This window comes from Harpegnathos saltator, unplaced genomic scaffold (genome assembly GCF_003227715.2).
Source record: "Harpegnathos saltator strain DR-91 unplaced genomic scaffold, Hsal_v8.6 scaffold839, whole genome shotgun sequence".
Taxonomy (NCBI): domain Eukaryota; kingdom Metazoa; phylum Arthropoda; class Insecta; order Hymenoptera; family Formicidae; genus Harpegnathos; species Harpegnathos saltator.
This window is the reverse complement of record NW_020230692.1, coordinates 515,001-539,517: the sequence shown is the minus strand read 5'-3', so window position 1 is coordinate 539,517 and position 24,517 is coordinate 515,001. Positions and strand designations below refer to the sequence as shown.

The window sequence follows — 24,517 nt, the reverse complement described above, 5'->3', positions numbered from 1 at the left end:
TTGCTTTCGTCGCGATAGCGACGTATCGAGATCGCGCACGCGCGCGAACTCGACAGCGGCGATTTTACTTTGTAAAAGTTCGCCGTAGTCGTCGTAAGAAGCGTTTTTACGGGACGCACGTCTCTGACGCGACTGCCGCTCGGAAAGTTCGCCGGAGGGAGAGGTGAAACCGGAAAAGGAGAGTCGAGGCACTCACGGGACTGAGGTAGGAGAGGACCGAGGAGAGCAATCGCCAGATACTCTTACTGTACCGTGGAAAAGTTGGTCCTTTTGTCTCGGCGAGGCAGACGAGTTCTTCTGCGATCGCAACTTTTCTACCGGCCAGCTCGACGAAATGAGATACCGAGCGAGCGTATTTTCCGGAAGCGCCGAGAAAGAAGGGGGGAAAGAGAGAGAGAGAGAGAGAGAATTGTTCATCCGCTGCCGCCGCAGTCGCTGCCGTTACGATAAGGCAGAGGATGTAATACGAAATCGTGGTAATAATCGCGAGGACGAGCTCGGTACGCTGCACGAAAGACTGCTCTTGTATTAGGAGAACGAGAAGAAATACAAGATGTCGGGAGGGAGGGGGGGATATTTCAAACCCATCGCGAGAGACAAGATAAACTCGAGAAAGTAAACGCTTGTATTCCCGCGTTACAAGCGCAAACTGTGTGGATTGTTGCGTTTGACAAATGTCTGTCTCGGAAAAAGTGGACAATGTTAATGTCAAGGTAAAGAATGCTGTTACATCTACAATACTAAAATCGCAGCATCGTAGAGGCACGCGCCGAGCTCTCTCATGATGTTTTCTCGCTCTGCGTTATTAATTTATGGGACGCGGCGAACGGCAACGTCTGTCGAGAGAGAGAGAGAGAGAGAGAGAGAGAGAGAGAGAGAGAGAGAGAGAGAGAGAGGGGGCGGGAAGAGAGAGCACGGCGAGAAGAATTTTCTCAGGAGTCTTATTTATTATCCCCGCGGATCTCCGGCGGCCCGGAGAGGAACAATCGCCGGCTAATTCCTCAGTCTTAATTACCGACGTAGGAACAATAAGATTTAGCGCGCTTTTGTCCCGAAGACGGAAAAATGAGGGATTGTCGCACGGGTCAGCGGCAATGCTCGGTGCATTTGCGGGCAAACGGACCGGGCATGGATGCATTCTCGTGAGCTTCCGTGGCCATTGTTTCGCGAGCAAAAAATCAGCGATCAAGATTGCGGGCATGAGGAATGCGCGTTTTTTTTCTCTCTTCATTGTCGCGCGGAAGCGCGCGAGAGAGTTCGCGTTCTGATTGAGAACGCTCTTCTGCGTTTCTTCCGTAAGACGCATCGCACTCGGATGTATATTGCTCTCCCTCCCTGCTCCCTCCGCTGCACTTGATACTCTCCCTCAGAGTGTCCATGCATAATACAAACGCATTTGCACCTCGATTATAAATTTGCAATATCCGATCGCAGGAAACATTGTATATAATTATATAAAATCACATATAATTTTATATCGAGTGAAAGAGAGAGAGAGAGAGAGAGAGAGAGAGAGAGAGAGAGAGAAAGAGCAAAAGTTTTGATAAATTTCGTGATAGAAGAAAATGTAAATATTTTTATAAAAATTTATCGGCGAAAGTTGTCGACAGATAATACAAAACAATGGGATGAGCACTTGATAGAATATAAAACATTTATAATAAAACCACTTGATCAATTCTTCTATCGCGAAATCCATCAAAACTTGCACTCACTCAACGTATAAATTATATATTATTACATATAATCCATATATATGAATGTTGTCTCTATATAATTATGTATACATGTATGACAATAAACGAAAAAAAGCGCTGTTGAATAAAGAAAAAAGGAATTGTTTCGTTCAATTACACATCTACATCACAGGCTGTCGTAAACAAAAGCAGTTACTTTAATTATTTTTGTACAACAACATTTTATCAATGTGGGCACATACATATATGCACATACATATGTACGTATGTTTATAAATGATCATATAAAAACAAAAATTATATATAGGGTGAGGAAAAAGGTCGAATCCCCTGAATAACTTTGAAAATATTTAAAATAGAAAAAAATATTAAATACAGAAGTAGTAGGGCCTCTTTTTTTAAGTGACGCATCGCATAGCAATACTAGTACTAGTACCAGTATAACCTAGAACAGTGTCAACAAGATGATAATTTTGAAATTTTCAAAAGATCATCAAGTTAACAAAACTTAGAAAATCAAGTTAACAAAAAGCACTATTGTAACGGCATATTCTTGAGACCAAAGAAAGTAATTAAATAAACAGGGCAAGTACCACTTTCTCTTCCGACAAATCGTTGCCGAGACGTCGCAAGCCAACTGTTGAAAACGTTATCAAGTTTTCTTTATGTATCTCAAAAAATATTAGGCAAATAAAAAATGTTTCAAACAAAAGTTGTTCAAATTATTCAGTAGAAAAAGATGTAATAAAAAATGGGGGTCTCCATTAAAAAAATTCAAAGTGACCCTCCCGCAATCTTAATAACGCTGTTCAAGTATGGTGACTTATTAACATTCTTTCTATCTTGCATATTTTCCAAGTTATTCAGGGGTTATTCAGGGGGGTTATTCAGGGGGTTTGGTCTTTTTCTCTCCTCCCCGTCCTATATAACAGTACATAATTATTTTTCATCAATTATGATATCCCAATCTGCACAATTCGTAGATATCTATGTAATTAAGAGAAAAAAGAGTAAAGAGACAACGTGTACCACTTGGTCGAACAGTCTCGTGTCATTTTCGGCGGGGAACAGACACACACCGGGGGAGAGATATTCTCGACGGCACGATCGAAACTTCCGGCTCGACTCATCAGCACGCGTCGCCCCGTATTACGGATAACTACTCTTTCCGCTCGTTGCGAATCCCTATTGTGAAAGGAGCCCTTCGCGTAAGCGATACAGTTTGGGAGCCCCCCAAACTGCGGACCCCCTCGTGGCCTCGTAGAAAGGACACCCCGCTTTTGCTCAATCTCGCTCCTCGCTCTCTGTCTCTCTTTGTCTTTCTCTCTCTCTCTCTCTCTCTCTCTCTCTCTCTCTCTCTCTCTCTCTCTCTCTGCTCTTTGATATCTTTTTCTCTTTTTCCTAGCGAGGATCTCATATTTTCAGTCACTCCAGATGCATCTGGACTTTAATGTCGCTTGGTACTCCCGGCGAGAATTTCTTGCTTCCGCCGACATATTTGCAGCTGCGAGAAGTGTGCGATGCCTTAGACATTCCGGATTGAAATCGCTGATGGTGGTAGTGGTGGTGGTTGTGGAACAACGATCTCCAGAGATATCATCTCCTCGCTACAACTGCATCTCCTGCCACAACTGCAGTTTAAAGTGCGCGGGAGGGATTCGTGCTTCCGACATTATCGAGCAATGTATTCCGCGATTCGGTAGCGGAGACGACAAAAGAGGAGGAAGAGGAGGAGGAGGAGGAGGAGGAGGAGGAGGAGGAGGAGGAGGAGGAGGAGGAGGAGGAGAAGAAGGAGAAAAAGAAGATGGAGACGAAGAAGAAGAAGACGGCGGGAAGCGGGGAAAGAGTAATGGATGAGGAGGACGAGAGAGACGTGGACAAGGGGGCAGATCCCCCCGATCCCGGTTCCGGATTAAACTTTAATTGATTCAAGTCCGTGGTCTGTAGCCAGCGAGGCGCGCAAAAGAGGAGAGGGAAGCGCTGTCGCTCCCTTAGCGGGGATCCTGGCGTAAGGTACGCGCCGCGGACCTCCTCTTCTTCCATTCAACGTCCTGCAGCAGGATGCGCCCATTATTCCCTTCCGCGGTAGGCCGATACGTTGGAACGTATCACGGCGTGGACGAGAAGAATATAATAATCCCGCAAGGGTGCCGAGAAGACGCGAGGGGGGTGAGGCGCGCGGCCATGTCGCGGCAATTGTCCGTCTTGAGCGAACAAGGGCCAGTTATTTTTATTGACGCGAATCCTCGCGGCCAAGGGGACGTCATTATAACAGCGGCGCTTGCAATGTTTTAATACCGACCTCCCATCCCAGACCGCACTGCGATTTGTATTTCAAGAATCAACTTTCCGAGCGCTCTTATTTTTTGGTCGAGCGCTATCACAATTGCACGAACGAGCGCGCGGAAAAACTCGTATAGGAAATATTTTTCGTTCGTGCGTCAACAAAGCTAACTGCGTGTTCAAGTTGGTTTGCTACGTTAATGCCGCGTTTTGCCATATTTATTCCATGTTGTATTTTCAGAAACGCGTAATTACTTCCGTAATACGTTTCTTTCGCCCTCCAAGGCAATTTAAATATGCGTGCGTGTGTGTATGTATGCGTATAATAAAAAATACGAGATCTGTTAAGCTTCCTTTGTTTCGCTCGCACGACATATTACGTCCTTTCGCTTTAATCACGTTTCAATATCCTCTCTCGCCTCCCATTTCTTTGTGATACATCTCCAAGGCGTTTAATATTGTCTCATCACAGGGAGATGGCTCGTAGAGCGATCTAATGATACAGGTGGACATCCCTTCTCAACTTCTACCCTCGCGTAGTGACTTGTATCTCTCCTGCAGAGTTCATCAGACTCCGCCTAGGAGATTCCCCACTCAAGAATCGTACCGTGAGCTTCTCGAGCTTCCCTCCTACGTGGGGACGGAGGGTCTGAAGAGCCAAGTAGACCACGGGAGAAAAAAACCGGGCGAGATAACGCCACGAAGGAGGAGAAGAAGAAGGGGAGGAGGAGGAAGAAGAAGAAGAAGAAGAAGAAGAAGAAGAAGAAGAAGAAGAAGAAGAAGAAGAAGACGAACGGGAGCGAGGGGTAAGAACGCGAAAGAGGGTCTCTTCCCTGCGCGCTCTTTTATTTGGGTATAATTGGAAGGACCGCGTGGAAAACAAAGGGCAGGGCCAGTTCTCTCTCCCTCCTTCCCTCGCTCTCTGCCCTTACCCCATGGCCGCCTTGCTCCAGGGGGTTGGAGGTCGGTGGCTGCAGCCACGGCAGTAACATCAGAGACGGTCGCGGGAATCGCATTATGCGCGGCCCGCGAAATAAGTGAGAAAGAGCGGTGGACCCGGTTAACTTGATTCCACCCTTGCTGCCTCCTGTCGACCTTCTGCTTTGCCGTGGTATGTGCCTCGTTCTTCTGTCATCCGCTTCTCATTCTCCCTCTTCCTCCCTCTCGGCGCGTTTTCCTACGTTTTCTCGTCGCCTTCGTTGCGCCTGCTTCGCGCGCGACGTCCCGAGAGAGAAAGAGAGAGAGAGAGAGAGAGAGAGAGAGGAGGGAAACGTCGGTGAAGGGTCGGCCGAGGCAACCCGACGCGCGGCTAGGCAACGTCGACGTTGATTGGATTTTATAGCTAACAAGAAAATTATATTCGAGATTGGGTAGGTAATCGTGCGAGGCGCATCTCGTGGGTCGCGCTAGTAAGCGCCTCCCGCCCACCCACCCCTCCCTCTCCCTCTGTCTCTCTCTCTCTCTCTCTCTCTCTCTCTCTTTTTTGTGGTCGCTTTAATGATCGGCTCGGAGGAGTGGTTTTGCCTTCGGCTGGGAAACGGTAAGAAAGGAAAGGCCGAATATGCCGGAAAATCTGGCTAATGCGCCGTAAACGTCGATACATCGATTTGACAAATTTTTTAATTTGGACAGTGCCTTCATCTCCCCCCCTACCCCCTTTCGGGAGCGATTTTTTACCGAGGCATTTTCACATAATTTCTCGCTCGACACATCGCGTACGTCTGAGAAAGCCGCTTTTCCGTTGGGGCTTTCCGGATGCACTCCCAACGACATGCGAGTTAATAATATATCTGCTCACCCCCGGTAACATTGCGGCGCAGCGCAACGTCAGACGAGAGGACCTCGCCGCCGAAAGGAGTCGTCGAACGGATGCGGGGGATGCAGCCGTCTCGATCGCGAAGGGAACGACTGTAAAGCCACGCGACCGGAGACGCCCGGCAGGCGCGTCGCGCTGCCGGAGACATTAGTTCTTCCGGCTTGCCAGGAATAACTAAGTTCTCGGTGCGCGCTCTCTCCTCCCAGTGGACCGTCTGTATAGCGGAGCAGCACCGGGTCACAGGCCATTAAGCCTCAGGTTCACCGCAATAAGGACCGCGTTCCGCTCTGTGCGACGGGTAACCGCTATTACCGAGCCAATGAGCCGCGCTCACCGACTCCGCCAGATTTTTCCCATTCCCGGATGCAGGAATTCGACGCGCTCTTTAGCGACACCTAATCGCCGGCGAGCGTCCCTCCTGACCGAGTCCCGAGCCAAGGAGGATCCAAGACTGGCGACCGTTCGTTGTATGCTTATGGAAAATAATTCTCGCCTGAATGTCCTTCTCGAGGTTCGCCGAGTTTGATCGTCCACGGCTTAAAACACTACCCGAGCAAAAAATTGTTAGAGCCATCCTCATAAGGCTCCGATAAGGCTGAAAATAGGGTGCCTTAAAAAGGGATGCCTCATTATTACTACATCAGGCCCCGAGGTGGATCCTTTAGGAATACCGTAGATTTTACGAAATAAGGCTTTTGATAGTAAAAGCTGAGAAGGGCCTCGGAAGGATTGTGTTTAGAGATGTCTTAGATTTGATAAATGAGGCTTTGATAAGGAAAGCGTGAGAAGAGCCTTGGAAGGATCTTTTAAGGATACCTTAGATCTAATAAATAAGGCTTTGATAGAGAGAAAACTGATAATGTCTTAGAAGGTCTTAGAAGGATTTTTTAGGGATGCCTTAGATTTTATGAAATAACGCTCTAACATGGAAAACTGATATGGGCCTTAGAAGGATCTTTTAAGAGAGGATGCTTCAGATGTACAAAATCAAGTTTTGTTATAGAAAATTAATAAAATTTGAAGCGAGTAATAAAACTTGTTATAGTTTAATATTGTTTTAGTAGGTACGCTCTCTATCTGGTTCTTTTAAAGATTTTTTAATTATACCGCAATTAAAAATAAATTTTATTAGTTTTATTAGTTGCCATATTCATTAGTCTCTTCCAAGGATTTTTCTAGTATTGCTTTCGTTTTGAAATGCAGCAAACTTTAATAAAAACAGTAGCAGGATTTTTGTGTGTAAAGAATGCTATATTTTATTATAAAGTATGCTATATTTTTTAAATAAAAATTCTTGTTGTATATACTAATAAGGTTATGAAGAAACAAAGAAATTACAGTCCAAGTTTGTTGGAATGAAAAGAACGAATATTTTTACTCAAGCAATAATAAAAATATTTCCTCATAAGGCCCTATTAATATTGCCTTATAAGGCCCTGTTGACATTGCCTTATAAATCTTCATAATATTGCCTTATAAGGACCTGTTAAACCATTTATTACACATCTTGTAGGGCCCTTGTCCTCCTATCCCTACTAGTCCAATTAATGTAGTCCAATTAGGGAAAAATAATCAGCTCCTTACCAGAACCCTATTCATTTTTCTACTCGGGTAGTGGGCTACCTTTCTTTGCAATCTCGGCCGAGTCAGTTTCAACGTTTCTACGCGAGAAATTTTCAAAGTGGGATAAACCAATGTTCTTGGGATATTTCTCTTTCCAGGGTAACTCGCGTCTCAAGTCGACGCGAGCGATGCCTAGCCGCGTCGGTGGCGGGAGTATCGCGTGGAGCCGATGGAAAGTTTTCCACGTTGCATAGTTGCTTGTTTTCGCCAAGCTGATATCGCGTTATCGATATCCGATAGCCCTCCCCGTATTAGAGGTTCCGCCTGATGCACGCTGCACTACGCGGGATGTAACCCGCATTGAGCGCGAGAGTTACAATACGTATTAATCCAATTTAAATTCGTTTTGACGTAAATTGCCGTGTACTATTATCGCCGAGTATGTTTGTAGCGTCGAATCGCACGCAAAGCGTATTTATTCGATCATGTCCGTTAACGTGCGCGCATTAACGATCTTGAAATATCGTTAAAAAATTTCTCGACGCGATCAATTCCACAAGGGAGGACGCGCGTATCGAGCCTGCGATGCTCCGATACCCGTGTGTAATCCATTCAGGCGTTCCACTCGGAGTGAAATACGAACGTCCTGTGCGCGAAGCGCGGAACCGAGCGAGTGCGACGCGTCGATAGGAGAGAAAGAGAGAGAGAGAGAGAGAGAGAGAGAGAGAGAGAAAGACGGGGGTTGAACGGGGAGAAAGGGAGAAAGAAATAGAGGAGCGTCGCGTTCACAGCAGGTGGAACATCGCCGGTCACTCGGCAGGTTTTAAGGTCACGCGGACGCCTCTCTCGCGATGACTGCGCGCGGACGAGGCTTTCGGCGAGGAGCGCGTCGGCGGCCAGCCTCCCGGAGTGCAAAATGGCCCGCGAGTTTGGGGGTCTCGGCGACGGCGGGAGGGCGCGCGCGGTATCTCGGGGTATATTACCAGCGTTACGGCGGTAGCGACCCGGCTGTCGCTATAATCTGTTTATAAAACAATTTGCGGAGCAAGTGATGCGTGAGACGCAATATATCTGCAAACATTGTTAGCATCGGCTCGATGAGGATTGCGGAGGTAAGGGTAGAGGAGGTGGTGGCGGCGGTGGAGGAGGGCAAGTCGGCGAGAGTGGTTGTCGCGGAGCGGACCCTTCCATCTTTTCGGGAAGATCGGCCGGCCGCGCGGGCGGGGGAGTCGTCTCTCTGCTTCTGTGATTCATCGTGATCTAATAATCGCGAGGATCGAAACATGTGCTCGCTTGGACCGCGCCGGCGACGCGGTGGCGCGTCCCTCCCTCCCTCCGGCGCGCGCGCGCGCGCGCGATTATCGCGACGATGATGACGCGACGCCGTCGTGCGCTTCTCCCCTTCGGCCACTCGTCTCGATTATGTTTCTCGCGGGGAGGAAGCGAGGTCTTCACCGAATTCGCTTCGTCTCGTCTTCGTTGATGCGCCGAACGACGCGCCGCTTAATATCTGACCGAACAGCCTCAATCGCTTCTGGAGGAAATGACGTCCCTCTGCCGTTTACCTCGCGCTTATTGGCCGGAGCTGGTTAGTTCGTTAGACAGGCAGTTTGTTAAAAGCTGACGCGTTGCGTTGCGTCAGACTTCATCGCGTTGCAGCGTGACGAGCGGCGGATACATAGCCGGGGCTCTGTCGCAATTGTTCCCTACGTTTTACACGAGCGCAATCGGATTTTTCGCAAGGCCACCAATGCCATTAATACGCAATAACGCAAATTGCATCGCTCGCGAAACCCGCCTATATCGCGCGCAGAAATGAAATAAAAAAAAAAAAAAATACCTATTAATTTCATCTCGGCGACGAACATTTTCGCGCGTATTTATTCCGAGAGAGCGCGCACGGCAACAAAAAAAAAAAAAAGAACCGGGAGCGACGAAACGGGAGAACGAAAGGGAGGAGGACTATCGGGAAGAGACCGGCGGCGGCAGGAGAGACGATACGCGCGCCATCGACGTACGTCCGTACGTGCATATACACACACTGTGCGTATTCGACGAAGAATTCGAAGAGCTCGTTTTCTCGATCGTGGCCGCCGCCGCCGCCGCCGCCGCCGCCGCCGCCGCCGCCATCGCCGCCGCCTCCACCGCCTCCGCGCGTCCGTCGTTTTAATTAATCGGATCCGAGATTTCGTTATTACCACCGATTAGCTCACGTGCCAGTGCGCATATTTTTTCGAACGTGAAACGCGAGCGCAGACTAAAACATCGACGCCTCGATGGTCCGGGTAGCCGATGACGGACAAAACGCACGTCACGGCGCCCCTTGCGCAACGCTGCACCAACCCGTGTCCCAACCCCTCGGCCGACCAACCCTGTCCCTTCCCCGGGCCTCCTCTGCCCGTTCACCTCCTCCTCCTCCTCGTCCTCCTCCTCCTCGTCCTCCTCCTCCTCCTCCTCGTCCTCCTGCCTCCCTCCTGCCTCCCCCCGTCGCGTGACTCCGAATAGCCGTCATCCTTTCGCACGATGCAGCGCCGGTGCATCGGTGTCCTGTATGACGCTACACTTCACGCAACAGTAATTTCATCGTTATTTTTATAAATTGGGCGGCCGAGGTTAACGCTCCAGGTAACTCGCTCGTCGGATTACAGCTTTTTGTAATATTAAAGTTCAACGGCGCTGGTCAGGTCGCGTCCGGCTGCGCAGGCTGCATCGTGTACATATTTTCGCATTGTCGTCTCGCCCGTTGACGTTTGTGCAAACGACGCGCCACGGCGAAACGACCAAACGATCACGACGACGTCGCCCCCCTCCGCCGGCGGAGTCGAGGACGAGCGCGAACGGCGGCAAACAACCCGCGGCACGATCCTCCGTCGCCGATCCCGAGCGCGCGAATTTCAACGCTCCTTCGTACGCTCCGTCTGTTCCTTCGGATGGCGGAGGACCGCCGAACGGTCGTCCTCCGTGCGTCTCTCATTTGATTACTTCGATGATGGTCCAAGGATACAATCGGAGGATCTCAGTGGTCGTTGATGGTATTATTTCGCGCAGGGCGACGTTCGTTTATATCTAACTTTGAAAAAATGAAAGTCAAGAAAAGAGCGGCCAAGTTACGACCTGATAAACGTCGGGCGATAGAAAGCTCGACATGTGGCGACTCTCGGGATGGAGAACTGCTCCTGACCAGGACAGCGCGCTCGGTAACGCAATGAAATCTATGCGATATTGAACGTCACGCTCGAGGAGGATCATCAGCGGGTATCGCCGGGCGATAATCTGGCGGCGGGGCGCGCGACACGCGCCTCGAGAGAGACGTCCTCTCGTCGTCGCGGCGTCTCGGGAAGGTAAGTAGGTTTTTATTAAAGTGACGGACGCTCGCGTGTCGCGAAGGCGGCGAGGGGGCAGCGGAGGGGGCAGGCGAAAAGGCCGACGGGAGATGAAAGCGGGTGAAAGAGCTCGTTGCGGAGGTGACGAGAGAGGGAGGGTTGGGCCGGGGTTCTCGCAGGGGTGTCTAAAGTGGGTGGCTTGGTGACAGGGTGCACCGGGGTGGGCGGGGGTGGTTGCTACAGGCACGTGACCGCTCGTGCCGTGCAGCAGGAGGGCGACGCGTAAAAAGAACGAGCCGGTGTACGACGTGCACGCGCGCGTGCCCGCGTACGCACGCACGCACGCACGCACACACACACACATACGCACACACGCAAGAAGGAACGATCGGAGAGAACGAGATCGGCGGCGGCTGCAGCGGCGCGAAAACGCATTATCGTTCGACGCGCGTGCACGCACGCGTGCGTGCGAAGACGTCCACCCTCGCGCGGCCGACCCGCGCGGGCACTCGCTGTCGCTCGACAGCGATCGCCGTGTAATTCGATTCGATCGCCAGACTCGCAGTTATGATTCCGTAGGAATAATATACGAGCAGGTCTTACTGTGCGATCGCAGTGCGTCGCCCCGTCACGTGCCGCGCCAACGGTCCAATTATGATGCGCGATTTCACGCAGTGTGTCCCGAAGCTGCCGCGACGGCGATGACGAGTCAATCCGCGGAGATTTTCCTGCGGCGTCGCGCGCGATGGAGGCACTTAGAGATCGGCGCTTAGGCCTGGCCGACGACGACGAGTGCGTCCGCGCGATAGTCGCCTCCGCGTGCCTCCGCGCCGAAGAAGGACGCGTCGAGCGTGGGGTGAATTTTTGAAACTAACTGACGCGGGCGAATTTTCCGTTTGCGAGTGGAAGATTTCCTTCTCGCGAATTCCTCCTGGGCGCCGTGATTTTTGTCCCCACTTGTGTCTCCCTTATCCCAGCTCGCCGGCGCGGCGATGCGCTTGGAAAGCGGCACGTTTACCGCGACGAATTTATTCTTCTCGAGTTTCTCTTCGCCACGGAATCAAACGATCCTCCTCGCCGACCGATTGACGCGTCGTCGCGCGCGCCGCACCGTTCCTTCAACCAGAGTCTTTTAATAGATTCTATTAAAGGAGACCTCCTTCCCCCTGTCTTCCCCTCCCGCGCCACGGTGGTGTATTTAATGGGACATTAGCTCAAGCGGGTCGCTACGAAGGAAGTTGCCGCCGCGAACTCGCCCGGCCGTGTTTCACTCCTTCTTCGGGATATTATAAACGCTGATAAGCGCGCCGACGCCCACGTGAAAGGAGGGTGGCTGCGTGGCGTGGTTATTAAAACGCGACGAGGAGGAAGAAAAAGCCTGATCGACGCGGCGCGGCGGGCAGCGAGGCGCGTGTCGGGCCGGCTGGCGACCGATTCTCACCCCGCGTTGCAGCGCGCCACGAACCCCTAAACGGTTAAACGGTTACGCACGCTGCTCGCTCGCTCGCTCGCTCGCTCGCTCGTGGGACACGAACGTGCAAACTCATCGATCGCGCCACGCTATGATTTGCATTCAGTAATGACCCGGCTTGTCGCCGCTGCTCCTCACCCATCGCCGGTCACGACATTGAGAGTGGACCGATCGATGTCACGCGCCGCGACTTGCGCTCGGCGCGGATTAACTCGCGGAAAATCGTCGGAAAAAACGAGAGAAGCAGGCCCCGGCGAATCAATTCATAGATCGTCCGACGTGCGCGCGCTGACGAGTCTCATCTCGCGACGAGAATCGCGTCTCGTCGGAGCCGGCTGTACGCGGCGTCGGTGGGAAGAGGGAGGGAAGAGGGAGGGAAGAGGAGCGCCTCCCCTTGCCCGCGAGAAAACTGAAACGTTAAAACAAGATAACCGGGCATTTTGTCGTGATAAATTCCGCGCGAGCTGGAGGAGGACGGTACGCTGCGCGAGCACAAAGTCGAGCTTGATTAACGTGCAGCTGCCGCTTATTAAGAAGCTGTAATTTTATTTCGCGCTCGCGGGGCGCAGACCGTTTCAATTTTTATACGTACAGCAGTCTGAAACAATGAATGAATGCTATTCACGGCGGAGGTCTCGTCTTATTAGCATTCCATAGGTTTCTAAAGGACGCTGTTCGCCCTGTTGCGACTTGCTTCGCGATTTATAAGAAGGGAAGCGAGAGAAAAAAGAGAGGAAGGAAAGGTGGATGGAGGAGAGAAAGGAGAACACACCCCGAGAGATGGACGGATGAGGAGCATCGCGGGAACAAAGAGAGGAAGAAAGACGAAGTGGACAGAGAGGCAGCGGGTCCGCGTAATATAATTCAGTAAGTTTATGACTGGCCCGGAGGGGTGGGGGAACGATGGTGGTTTGCATATAACCGAGGGTAAGTTCGCCGCGGGGTAAAGAAGAGAGGAGGAGGCGAGTGAGTGAGTGAGTGAGTGAGTGAGTGAGTGAGTGAGTGAGTGAGTGAGTGAGTGAGTGAGTGAGTGAGTGAGTGAGTGAGTGAGTGAGCGAGCGAGCGAGCGAGTGAGTGAGTGAGTGAGTGAGTGAGTGAGTGAGTGAGTGAGTGAGTGAGTGAGTGAGTGAGAGAGAGAGAGAGAGAGAGAGAGAGAGAGAGAGAGAGAGAGAGAGAGAGAGAGAGAGAGAGAGAGGAAGGACTGAGACCACGGAAGAAGATGGAGAAAGAGAGAAGAGCGGGGGGAGAGAGGTCGGTTGGTTGGCCGTATTTCTTGTCTGGTGAGCTTTACGGTGCTGGGCTCTGCGTTATGACCGCCGAATGGATTATCATTTCTCTCTCTCTCTCTCTCTCTCCCCCACCTTTCCTGTCCCTCTTTTTCTCCACTATCCCCTTTCTCGTCTCCTCGGTCTCCCTCTTCCTCTTTTCCTCTCTTCCTCTCTCTTTCTCGATCTCTCGCTCTCCTGTCGCCCCTCTGTATCCTGCAAGAAAGCTCACCCCGGCGAGTCCTTTTCCCTGCAAAGACATGCAAAGTAGAACGGCGGAACTCGACACGCGCGAGAGGAGAAGGCAGACAGAGAGAGAGAAAGAGAGTGAGAGAGAGAGAGAGAGAGAGAGAGAGAGAGGGAGGGTGAGCGGGGAAGGGAGGGAGAGAACAAGAGAGAAAGAGCGCTCGAGAAAATTCTCCTCTTTCCGAAGCTTCTTCCCGGGAACGTTGTTACCAACACGGGCCCGAGTCTTCCCGTCGAGTATACGAGAGACCGGGAGAGATAGGTGGATAGTCGCGCGGAGGGTGGGCAACTGGCGGGGAGGAAAAACGAGAAAAAAAAGGAAGCAGCAGCGGGAGAAAAGGGAGCACCGATATACGACGGCGAAAGGGGTCAGGGGGCTGGTCTTCGGCGTATATGCCGCGGATATGTACACCGACACGCGACAGGTACATCGACGTACGTACGTACGTACGTAAGTACATACGTGCAAAGACACACGCACACACGCGCACACTCTCACACACACACACACACACACACACACACGGTCGTAGACGTGGGATCCACGCGTGTGCCCGCGCACACGTGCGTGTCGTACATGAGGAGGTTCTACCACCCGCGCAACGAACGGAACCGGCGGGGTCTCTCGTCTTATGTTGCACAACATTGGCCGCCATCATTGGAGCAAGCCGGGTGGAATTAATTTGAATGTTTTTTGAGCGGCACGGCCCGGGGGCCTCCGTCTCGCAAGAAGCGCCGTCGACCATCCCTCGCCGCCGCCGCCGCCGCCGCCGCCGCCGCCGCCGTCGCCGCCAACGCCGCCTTTCTCAACCCCCGCGTCGCTTTCTGCTCCGCCGCGACCCGCCACGGCACCCAGGGCTCGTAAATATACACCGATATTGCGTCCGCGCTATCCAAGAATACCGCAATTTATCTTTTCCTGCGCCGATCCGCGGGAATCTCTCGTTTTATTGGCCGACGACGCGAGCGTCTCCGCTCGCGCGCGCACGATCGCCCGATGGAATTCCGGCTGATGGGATCCCGTCGGCTTCCTCCTTTCGGCCGCTTCTCGCTTCGGCCTCGGGCTTGCGAGCGCTTTCCAAGCTTGCGGCTTATTATTTCGTCAAATCGTGCCTCGCTAAATTCAGAGCCTCATCCGCACTTCTTCCGGCAGGAGCTCCTCCGGCGGGAGACGCGCCACAGCGTGCAGCCGGTTATTGTTACTTTCAGCGTCGCGGATATTTTCTTTCCGCGGCCGTATTTGTGTAGCAGCGGCGGAGCTCACGGTCGCTGAAGTTATGTGAATCATATCGGCTAATGTTGGATCCAACACAGCTCCCTCGCGCGTGGAGCGAGCGAGCGCAACTGGCGCAGCCGCTGAAATAGCAATGGATAATGGAAATGCGATGGGACCGGTGCGGTATATCCGAGCTCTTACACATTATCCGACGGAATCTGATTACGGCATTCATCGCGTCGGGGAAGGATTCAATTATCGACGCTTCTGCCATTGGATGCCGCGCAAGATCGCAAGTTAATATCTTCAGACACGCAACGCCACCGTGTCTGCATACGACAGCTTCGACGCGCACGACGGAAACAGACGCGCGCGAGTGCACTTTTACGTGATCTCGCGATCATTTCGAGGAGAGGGTCTCGCTAAATCCAGGCCTTCAGGAGAAGAGGAGGCAAGCGGGAAGAGTCCTCACCGCCCTCCTCCGAGACGCGATCGAGATGTCAACGGCGCGATAATAAAGGAACAATATCGAATGGGAGCGCGACACTCGATCGACCGTTCACCTCGAGCGAACGCCACACCATTCGCGAATTTATCTCCTCGCTCTCTCTCTCTCTCTCTCTCTCTCTCTCCCCTCCCTCCCTCGCTCCCTCTCCCTGCCCCTCGTCCTCCCGCTGTTCTCCCGCGGCCTCTCGTTCCGACGCGCGCTCTCGTGGTTTCGCGCGCGACCACCACCGGCGTCGCACCCCAGGGTGAGCACACACGGCTATACGGGTTTATGTACCAGAAGTGATGGGTACATTTGTTCGTTATTTCGTCGTGTTTTTGTTTTTACCGGGACTTTATTTACGACCGGATAGCAGAGCCACAAATATGCGACGAGATCGGCTGACGCGTTTTGTATCCGCCGGTGCGCGTATGTATGTTTGCACCTCCGCTCGCTTGTCCGTCCGTCCGTCCGACCGACCGACCGACCGACCGACCGACCGACCGACCGACCGACCGTTCATTCGTTCGTTCATTCGTTCGTTCGTTCGTTCGTTCGTTCAGTAGCATCATTTCGCGGCGCTTTTATATCCACTATAATTTGCGGGGTGGCAGCGGCGGCGGCGGCGGCGGCGGCGGCGGCGGCGGCGGCGGCGGCGGCGGCGGCGGCGGCGGCGGCGGCGGCGGCGGTGGCGGCGTCGTCCACCGCGTTCTACCATTTTACCGCGTGTCGCGTCACGCGAACCGCGAGTAATGATAATGAACTTCAGCCCGGCGGCTGATGGCTGATCTATATGCGTCGCTCGTCCTTTTTTCTCGCGTCCCCGGCGCTCTGTTTTTTATTGGTATTTTTGGCCGAGGCAAAAGGAGGAGTCGCATGGCGCGTCGCGGTGCGAAGCTCGCTCCTCTCCTCGTAATTGAGTTTCAATTTGGCCGTGTTACTCGCGATGATTATTCGATCGGGCTCGCGCAGCGGCCCGTTCTCTTCGTCTAACATTGAAGCAGCGCGCGCAATCGCGCGGAGAAACGCGCGAGACAACGCCGCGGCGCGGCGCGGCGAGAGAGCGCGACGTCTGAGAAAAATTCATTATCAGATCCGTCGTGAATTTGAAAAACCGAGCCGCCTTCCTCGCGGCATGTCTGCCACCCTCACGCACGAGCGCGCACGAAAAGAACGCCAATTTTTTGCTCTCGAAACTTTCAGGAACGTAGTCGTCGCGTGGCGAGGGCCGGGGTGGTTTCGCATAATAAATCTAGGAGATATTTGTTAGGGTGGGTAGGAAGCATTTGTCTATGTTAAGGGGGTAGAAAGGGCGCCGACAACACGGGCGCCTCCATCTATCAGCGACTCCAGCAAACACATCAATCCACGACTCACGCCACGATGGACAATTTTAAGGGTGAGATAAAAATAAATGTCGATCGGCCAGACCAATCGCCTTTCCAAAATGCCGGCGATTTTTCAAGCGATCCCAGCCGCGATCCCATCCGCGGAAATGCCGAAACGCGAATATCGATCTGCCGCTGTTGCCTTCGACGTTGTTCTTCGACGAAAGATAAACGATGATTGGCGATCAAATATGCGCAGCGCCAGCGGCCTGCGCTATAAATGTCGCGGCCGCGATATATTCGCGCTCGAAACTGCCGCACGGAATATCGCAATCATCTCGCACGTCCAAATTACACCGGCGAAGCGCGATCGGTACTTGTTAAAGGGAGACTCTCTGCTTTGTTCGTTTCGGGAGCGTAAGGAATGCGAGATCGCTCAAAAACGTCAACGTCAACGCGACGCGCTCCAGCAGGAAGCTCGCGATAGCGATCCCGTCGGAAATGGAGAGCCGAGCTCTCTCGTCATCGAGATACCATGGGGATACTAATAATGCCATTTGGAACGTATCAAGAGTTAGAGTCCGCTCGCAGGCTGCTGGTCGTTTTGACCGCGAAACCGTGGACAATAGGCAATTTCGCATTTCAGGGGACGGTATAGGTAGTCACTGTGATCAGCATGTAATTAGGCGGCGGTACGCGGGCAGACACGTGCGGACAATTCATCAGGGGGCTTTTCCCCTCAGCGCTGTTCGACCTACACCGCGCCATTTACGGGTGTTACAAGCACGCGGCGTTTTGCGTAAGTTGCCTAATATTAATGCCGCGATTTCGCAACTGCTGACGCGCCAGTCCCTCGCGGCCGCATCGGGAGAAATGCAGTCGTGAATCGCGCAAAATGTACATTTTTAATAACGCAACTGCGGAAATGCGGCTGAGAAGACGACACACGTGGATGACGCACGAATGGAGACGCGCGAATCGACGCGATTCTCCCTATCGGGTCGTATCGAAATTGAGTCGTCGAGAAACCTAACTTTTAATTAAGGGGATTTTAATTACATGCTGAAGGCCGTTTTCAAGGCTATTTTTACGAAGTTTTCCTTTAACAAAAACGATAAGATCAATGGACTTGAAATTTTCGCAGAATATATTCATTAATGTTTAAAATATAAAATAAATTTTATTCAATCTCAAGAACCGATACAATTTGTAATTACAGGTAAAAATGCAATCATCCGTTTGCGAGCTCTATGTTTGTTGTCGACATAATTCCGGGCCTCTCATTACTCTGAAACGAAAAAATGAGAGAGATTTTTAAAATATACGGTTGCCATTATAACCGTACCAAAATAAAGGCAATGAAGCCAAGTTTGGAAAAATAATGACTGATATAAAAAAAGAGTATCGAAAGTGATTCTTCACTTGCAATCACGCAATGCAATGCTTAAAAAATGAATCAAATGAAATATAGCTCTGTTCGCGGTAGGAACGAAAACTACATGTCTACTGTATATTGTGTAAAAATTTTAAGTTATTCGGTTCAGTAGTATTTTTGTATAATCGACAATTTAAGAAAATGGTGTTTCCAGATAAACGCGTTTAAAGTTTTGTGTGTACTTTCCATACAGATGATAACAAATTTATTTTATACCTTGAACATTAATGAATACATTGTGAAAATTTCAAGTCCATTGATCCTATCGTTTCTGTTTAAAAAAAATTCGTAAAAATAGCCTTGAAAACGGCCTGCTCCGCATATAATTCCCCTCTTAACAATATAATTGATGACACGGCCTATAAGAGTCGGCCGTCGAATATTATTGCGAGTAATAAATTTTGAACTACGGAAAAATAATAACAATGTTTGAAAACGTGTGATGACACACACGTGTCGAATATCTTTTCTTCAGACTTGCAACATCGCGGTGAGTCAAGCTTTAAGAAAAAAAGAAACTATCCTCAATTATAACGATTAATGTTAAAACTCCACTATACATCTCCGCGAGTACTTAATTTCGCGTCAATTGATCCCTCTTGAGAGTCGCGAAAAGAACCATCTCAGCCCGGAGCCGATTCTACCCGCCGAGTCTTGAATGCATTTAAAGTTGCACGGCTCGAAATCTCGGAATAATTCCGAATTGCGAACAGTCAGGACTCGATCCGACTCGAGTTTGAATAATTCGCACGTTTCTCATCGCGACCAAGAGAATTCGTCGCGGTTATTTCAAGCCGTCGATACGCGTCGTCCGACACGCGCGTATTCGCGCCGCGACTGCTATCACAGACTGCCGGCGCACGCGTGATTCTCCCGTTCTCCATCGTGTCAGACGGCTCTTATCTCACGTGAATTTCTCTCACAAAAGCGTAGCCGCTTATGGTAATTCTCCAAGGGCGCATTAGCCGCGCAAATCGGGAAGCGCTCGTACCGCTCGTGTTTGCCGGCCAGACACTCGACGTAATTAAAATCCGTTTCCCCGCGAGCGCCGACGGGATTTTACGCGACAAGATCGTTGTCTCTCCGTGCCATTTCTCGCCTTTTCCTCCGCCGACGGCGACCACTTAAACTAGGCCATTCCGTCCGCGATTATCAGCGGCAAAAGTGGACACACGCATGCTCCCGCTGGACGTAAGTGTGCCGCGTGTAGGTAACCCTGTATTCTCTCTCTCTCTCTCTCTCTCTCTCTCTCTCTCTCTCTCGCAGTATATCTCTCTGCGTGCAGTATATAGCGACGGGTTGCTATAGAGACGCGTAGACATCTAGTATCTAGGGGATACAATGGCGGCGAGAAAGAAAGCGACAAGCAGAGGAGAGCGGAAACTGCCGACTTGCCGCGAGGACGATAAAGACGTCGTTTCTCCGTAGACACAACAAGCGCGACATAATTCGAGAGCAATCGCGCCGCGGTCGTAAAAACGAAAGCGCCGCCGATACTTTTATGCTCTTTTTTATCTCTCTCTCTCTCTCTCTTTTTTTTCCTTCCTCTTTTTTTTCTTTCCACGAGAGGTGAGACGTTGCCGCGTCGGCGGCAACCTCTCGGTGCAAATTGATCTGTGAACGGACGGAGCGCGGGATTATTATTAGTGCTGGCCTTTCGATCGCGAGCAGTCCAAGCCGCGGGGACAAAAGAGCGCTTTGGTCGCTGGGCGCGTAACTCGAGCGACCCTACATCCACCTTGCCTCGTTCTTCCGTTCAGGCAAGCTCCTACGACGACAATCCCTTCGAAACGGCTCACTCACGCAGAGACACGACGCCCGGCCGCCACTTATCGGTGGCCTCGTTACGACGGCTTCGTTGGCAACAAGTCATTAGACAAACTCATCAGAGGCTCAGGCTCGCTCGCTCTTTCAAGCCCCTCTCGTTACTTTCTCTACTTTCTCGCCGCCGTCGCACGCAACTTCGTCGTCGACCGGCCCTTCTCTGTTCACATCGTTGCCCCTTATGCGCTCACGCCAGCCCTTTCGCACCGGGAGATATTAAAATGTCACGAGTGCACTCGCGGAATGCCATCAGCTAACTCGCCCTCATGGAGATCAGCTCACGACCTACCGGACGTCGGGTATCATCTTCTTCGAAGAAGTTGGAAGAGCGCAACCGAGGCGAGCGATACCGCGACGAGAATAAACGCAGAGGCGGCTCGCAAACAATTATCTATTATAGACAAAGGTGTGACTGAAGCAGAAGGGTACACCTAAATAGACGGCGCGTTACGTAATGGAGAGCTGTTTCTCGCCGCGGACTGCATTCATCCGACTAAGGTAGCAGAAGGACGAGCGATAGAAAGTTTTGCGATTTCGTTGAGTTAGAGGGGGAGGGGGGGGGGGAAGGGGGCAGTTGGACTTTGGCACACACGCACTTTTGCCGATTAACACGCAGTTTACACGGCTAGCGAGGGCGCGTTTCTCGAGACGGAAGGTTTTCCGTAAAACGCGATCGTAGACCTCGCGCCCTTAAATAATACTATCTTAGTGCCGCGTCAATCCAAAGTTGCCGGCGTCTAAGAAGATTTTGAAGCTGCGTGCTTCCCACAGGGCTTTTCCCGAGGACTACTCGCTTCTCCATCCGCCCGGCCTGGCGCGACGCGGCGCGGCGCCCCGCCCCCTCCCGCCGCTCCCCGCGAGGAAAACCAAAATAACTCAATTAAAGAATTTCCATGAATTTAGCGGATAGGAGTGGATACATATTTATGATCCGATCGTGTTCCCGTGCACGGAAATTTGAATCGGGCGAGGGGGAGGCGAGCGCGCTCGCTCTCCAGCTTTATCCCGCGAAGTAACCGCCGACTTTTATTGGCACGCGACGACGACGACGACGACGACGACGACGACGACAACGACGACGGCGACGACGACGACGACAGAACTTGGCGAATATCCGTGGGATTTTTTTACGGTAATCGAATTAGCCGATAAACCGGAGGTTTGAAGAGAATATTGCGCGATGGAATGGATTCGTAACTGGTACGCGAGGTTTCCGCGCGGCTGCCGTATTCGAAAGTTTGCGGCCAAAGGATTGCGCTTGAAATTGCGGAAGCGGTATCGATTCGATTATTCGACGGCGCACTTTTGAGACGGCAGTTTAACAATATCGCGGTAAAGATAGCGTCGCGATAAAAGCGGCTCGCGGGAAAGGTTGGCGTTACTCCCGCGGAGGAAACACGGGAAGAAAGAAAAAAAAAAGAAACGAAGAAGAAGAAAAAGAGGAGAAGGAAAAAGGAGGAAATAGGACGAGACGCGACATTCAGAGAGACATCCGGGGAAGCTGCTTCGAGATACTTGCAGTTTGCCGACATTATGTAATAAGAAGGACCTCGCGTGCATCTCTCGACGGTCAGAGGTACGAACATGCAATTAATTACTCTACTCTGCATGCCATCGCGAAAAAGAAGAAGAAGAAGAAGAAGAAGAAGAGAAAAAGAAAATACGCGAGCGACGCCTTAGAGAGGCACGGCTGCGAAGCGGCGAAATTGCGAGAGGGACGCGCCGTGCGCTCGGCGTTTACCGTCCTCCTCCTCCTCCTCCTCCTCCTCCTCCTCCTCCCCCCTCGCCACCTCCACTTCTCCTCTTCCCTTAAAGGGTTCCCAGCCCCATCCCTCGCCGCACACTTGCCGGTCTTACCCTCGCTTCTTTCTCCGCCTCCTTTGGCCGCGTGCACCGGGTCAGAGTCGGAACGGATATGAAGTACCCCCCGACGGTGCGCGAACAGAAAGAGAAAAGAAGAAACTGAGGGAGCGAAGGGATGAAAAAAGGAAGAGCCCTGGTGGTGCCTGCCTGGTGCGCGCGCGACGCAGCGCGGCACGAAGATTCTGAGGCAAGAGGGAAGCGAATAAAGGAACGGGAACGAGGACACGAGGAGAGAAGATTCTCCGCGAGGGGTGGCAACGGTTGGATTTCATTTCGTCTTGTCGCTTTGATGTCCCTGATGCGTGCCGCTGGCCCGCTTCTGCCTTTTTAACAAACTCATCTCCTCGGCGACCCTTAATCTCCGCCCTTCGGTCTGTTCTGGTACCCATCTTTATTTCTCTGCCCCTCTACCGCGCCCGTCTATTTAACCACGCGCAGACGAGAGCGGTGTGTGTGTGTGTGTGTGTGTGTGTGTGTGTGTGTGTGTGTGTGCGTGCGTGTGTTTACGTACGTGTGCGCGAGTGTGTGCACACCGTTGGAGATCGACGCTTCTCTGCGAGAACTGTCACCGAATGTCTGAACATGGCGGCAGTTACACGCCATTCCTATGGCCGCGGGTCACGATAAAGGTCACACTATCTTCCGCGTGATTCGCCACCAACTCCCGGCACTTAGCCCCCATTCGCGAGATTATTCCCGTCGCGGGCGATACGAGACGACGCTCCGGCCATAGAGCGGATGAAACTTTCGGCCGATTTCCTCGCTACGCCGCCCAACCTAATTTCTCGCTAACCCGCGCGGAAGACGCTGAACCCGGCGTGCGCGAGGTGCCGCACCCATCGGCGAGACGTACGACTCGCGCGAGGCGAGACATTCGAGAATCGTCGGCGATCGCCGACGGGAAAAACGCGACCGTTTCCCGCTCGCAGGCCTACACACCCTCGCCCCGGCGAGCTCTGCAAACGTCGACGTGCTCGCGAGGACATATTTTTTCCGAGATTGCCGAGCACGTAATTACCGATCCGCCGCGCGGATTGCCAGACCCTTCCTCCTCCTCGGGCGACGCGGTGTCACTCGTTCAAAAGACCGTCATTAGCAGACTTTATTATTTCATAATGATCAACGGTCCCCCTTTTCTCTCTCTCTCTCTCTCTCTCTCTCTCTCTGTCTCTCTCTCTCTCTCTCTCTCTGTCTCTCTCTCTCTCTCTCTCTCTCTCTCTCTTCCTCTACGGCTTGAGCGTGGCTCGCGGAAAGGGGTCGCATCTCCGCGTCGTCCCGAGCTCATGAAAATTAAGTGGTTCCCCTCGCGAGGGAACCCCCCGCGTCCCGATAATCGCCGTAGGTCGTCGCGGCTCGTCGACGTCCATTACGAGGACGACGAGGGCGAGCTGGCTCCTCGCTACGGCGCGATTATGTCGCGGAACGACATCGCCCGTGGACATAAGTCATATCGCGGGCGCAGGGGAGGTGTCGTAAAAAAGGGGTGAGCGCCCGGCGAGAGGATGAGAACGGTGAGCACGTGGGTGGGAATGCAGGATCGCGCTAACGGACTGAGGGTGAGTAAGGAGGGTAAGTAAGGGGGAAGAAAGGGCGAGGGAGGGAGGGGAGCAAGGGAGAGACCAGGGAGCTTTCGATCGTGTGTGGGAGCGGCCGCGTGTGGCTGCTCGTCGCGCTGCTATCGGCGCGTCGTTATTAGCATTGAGGTGAGACCGTTTTCTAGGACCATCGATACGATGGGGTGGCTCGGACGCGCAAGGGGTTGGCGTGGGCGAGCCGAGAGTGGTCGTGAAGGCGAAAAAGGGAGGTTTTAGTTTAGCGTGGCTGATGCGTGGCCGCTTCTGCACGCAACGGGGGGCCTTGTTAGGGCGAGCACAACGATGCCACGCACCGCGCGCGCTCCCCAGGGTCCTTTTCTCTCTCGTCCTCCGACAATGGTTATAGCCTCACGGTCGTTACCACGTTACAACCGTCCTCTGATTCGATGTTTCGTAACGCTCGCGCCGACCGCGACGACGGAAATGGACGTCCTCCTGTACGCGTCCTCGCCGAGCGATTATCTTTGCATATCTAGAGCCGTCGTTTCCCGCCGAGTTAAGGGGAGTGCCCTTAACAGACGGACACCGCGCGGTGCGGTCCGTCGAGCGAAGCGCGCTTTCTCGCGTTCCGCGGAGTCGATTTCGATCCTCGAGGGGCCCGCTCGATCGCGAGCGAGCCGCTCGAGAGCGACCGCTGGCTAGCGCTGACTCGGCGCCGCCGCGCCAATCCTCCGCGCGCTTCTTCCATGTACTCGCGCTCGTAATCGCGGGATAACGTCTGTTTTACAACGTTAAATTCGAGTCCGCGCGTGGAATAGCAATCGACGCCGAGGGAAGGAGAGAGAGAGAGAGAGAGAGAGAAAGAGAGCGAACGAGCGGGCTGCAGCAGGCGTCTGCATGCTCCCTAAATCAAAAAATCCAATCCCCTCGAAAACACTGGTCCGACAATACTGGCGAGCAGGCGGGTATCCGGTATTTCGCGGAGCCCCGTGGACCGGCATCAATCCGGGTTATACGTGCTCGTAACGTGTCTACCTACCGTTCGGCGGCGCGCATACACCTACATACACTCGATAACCCAAATAACGAGGAACTGTTTTCAGGAAACAGAGGGCACGCGGGGGGAATCGCATTACTCTGCGATAGTAAAGCGTGTACGATGGTG

The 24,517-nt window shown here is 52.4% G+C and overlaps 1 protein-coding gene across 1 annotated transcript in view; it reads right to left on the bottom strand.

The window, feature by feature from the left end:
- Window positions 1-2,095: 2,095 nt before the first annotated feature.
- Window positions 2,096-24,517, bottom strand: part of LOC109503614 (putative uncharacterized protein DDB_G0271974) — a gene marked incomplete at its 5' end in the record, with an annotated part of 23,583 nt that continues 1,161 nt past the window's right edge. The window contains 3 exons of the mRNA XM_025307225.1: window positions 2,096-2,142; window positions 20,979-21,052; window positions 21,582-21,593. Coding sequence (XP_025163010.1) covers window positions 2,096-2,142; window positions 20,979-21,052; window positions 21,582-21,593 — 133 coding nt within the window. The remainder of the gene's footprint in view (window positions 2,143-20,978; window positions 21,053-21,581; window positions 21,594-24,517) is intronic.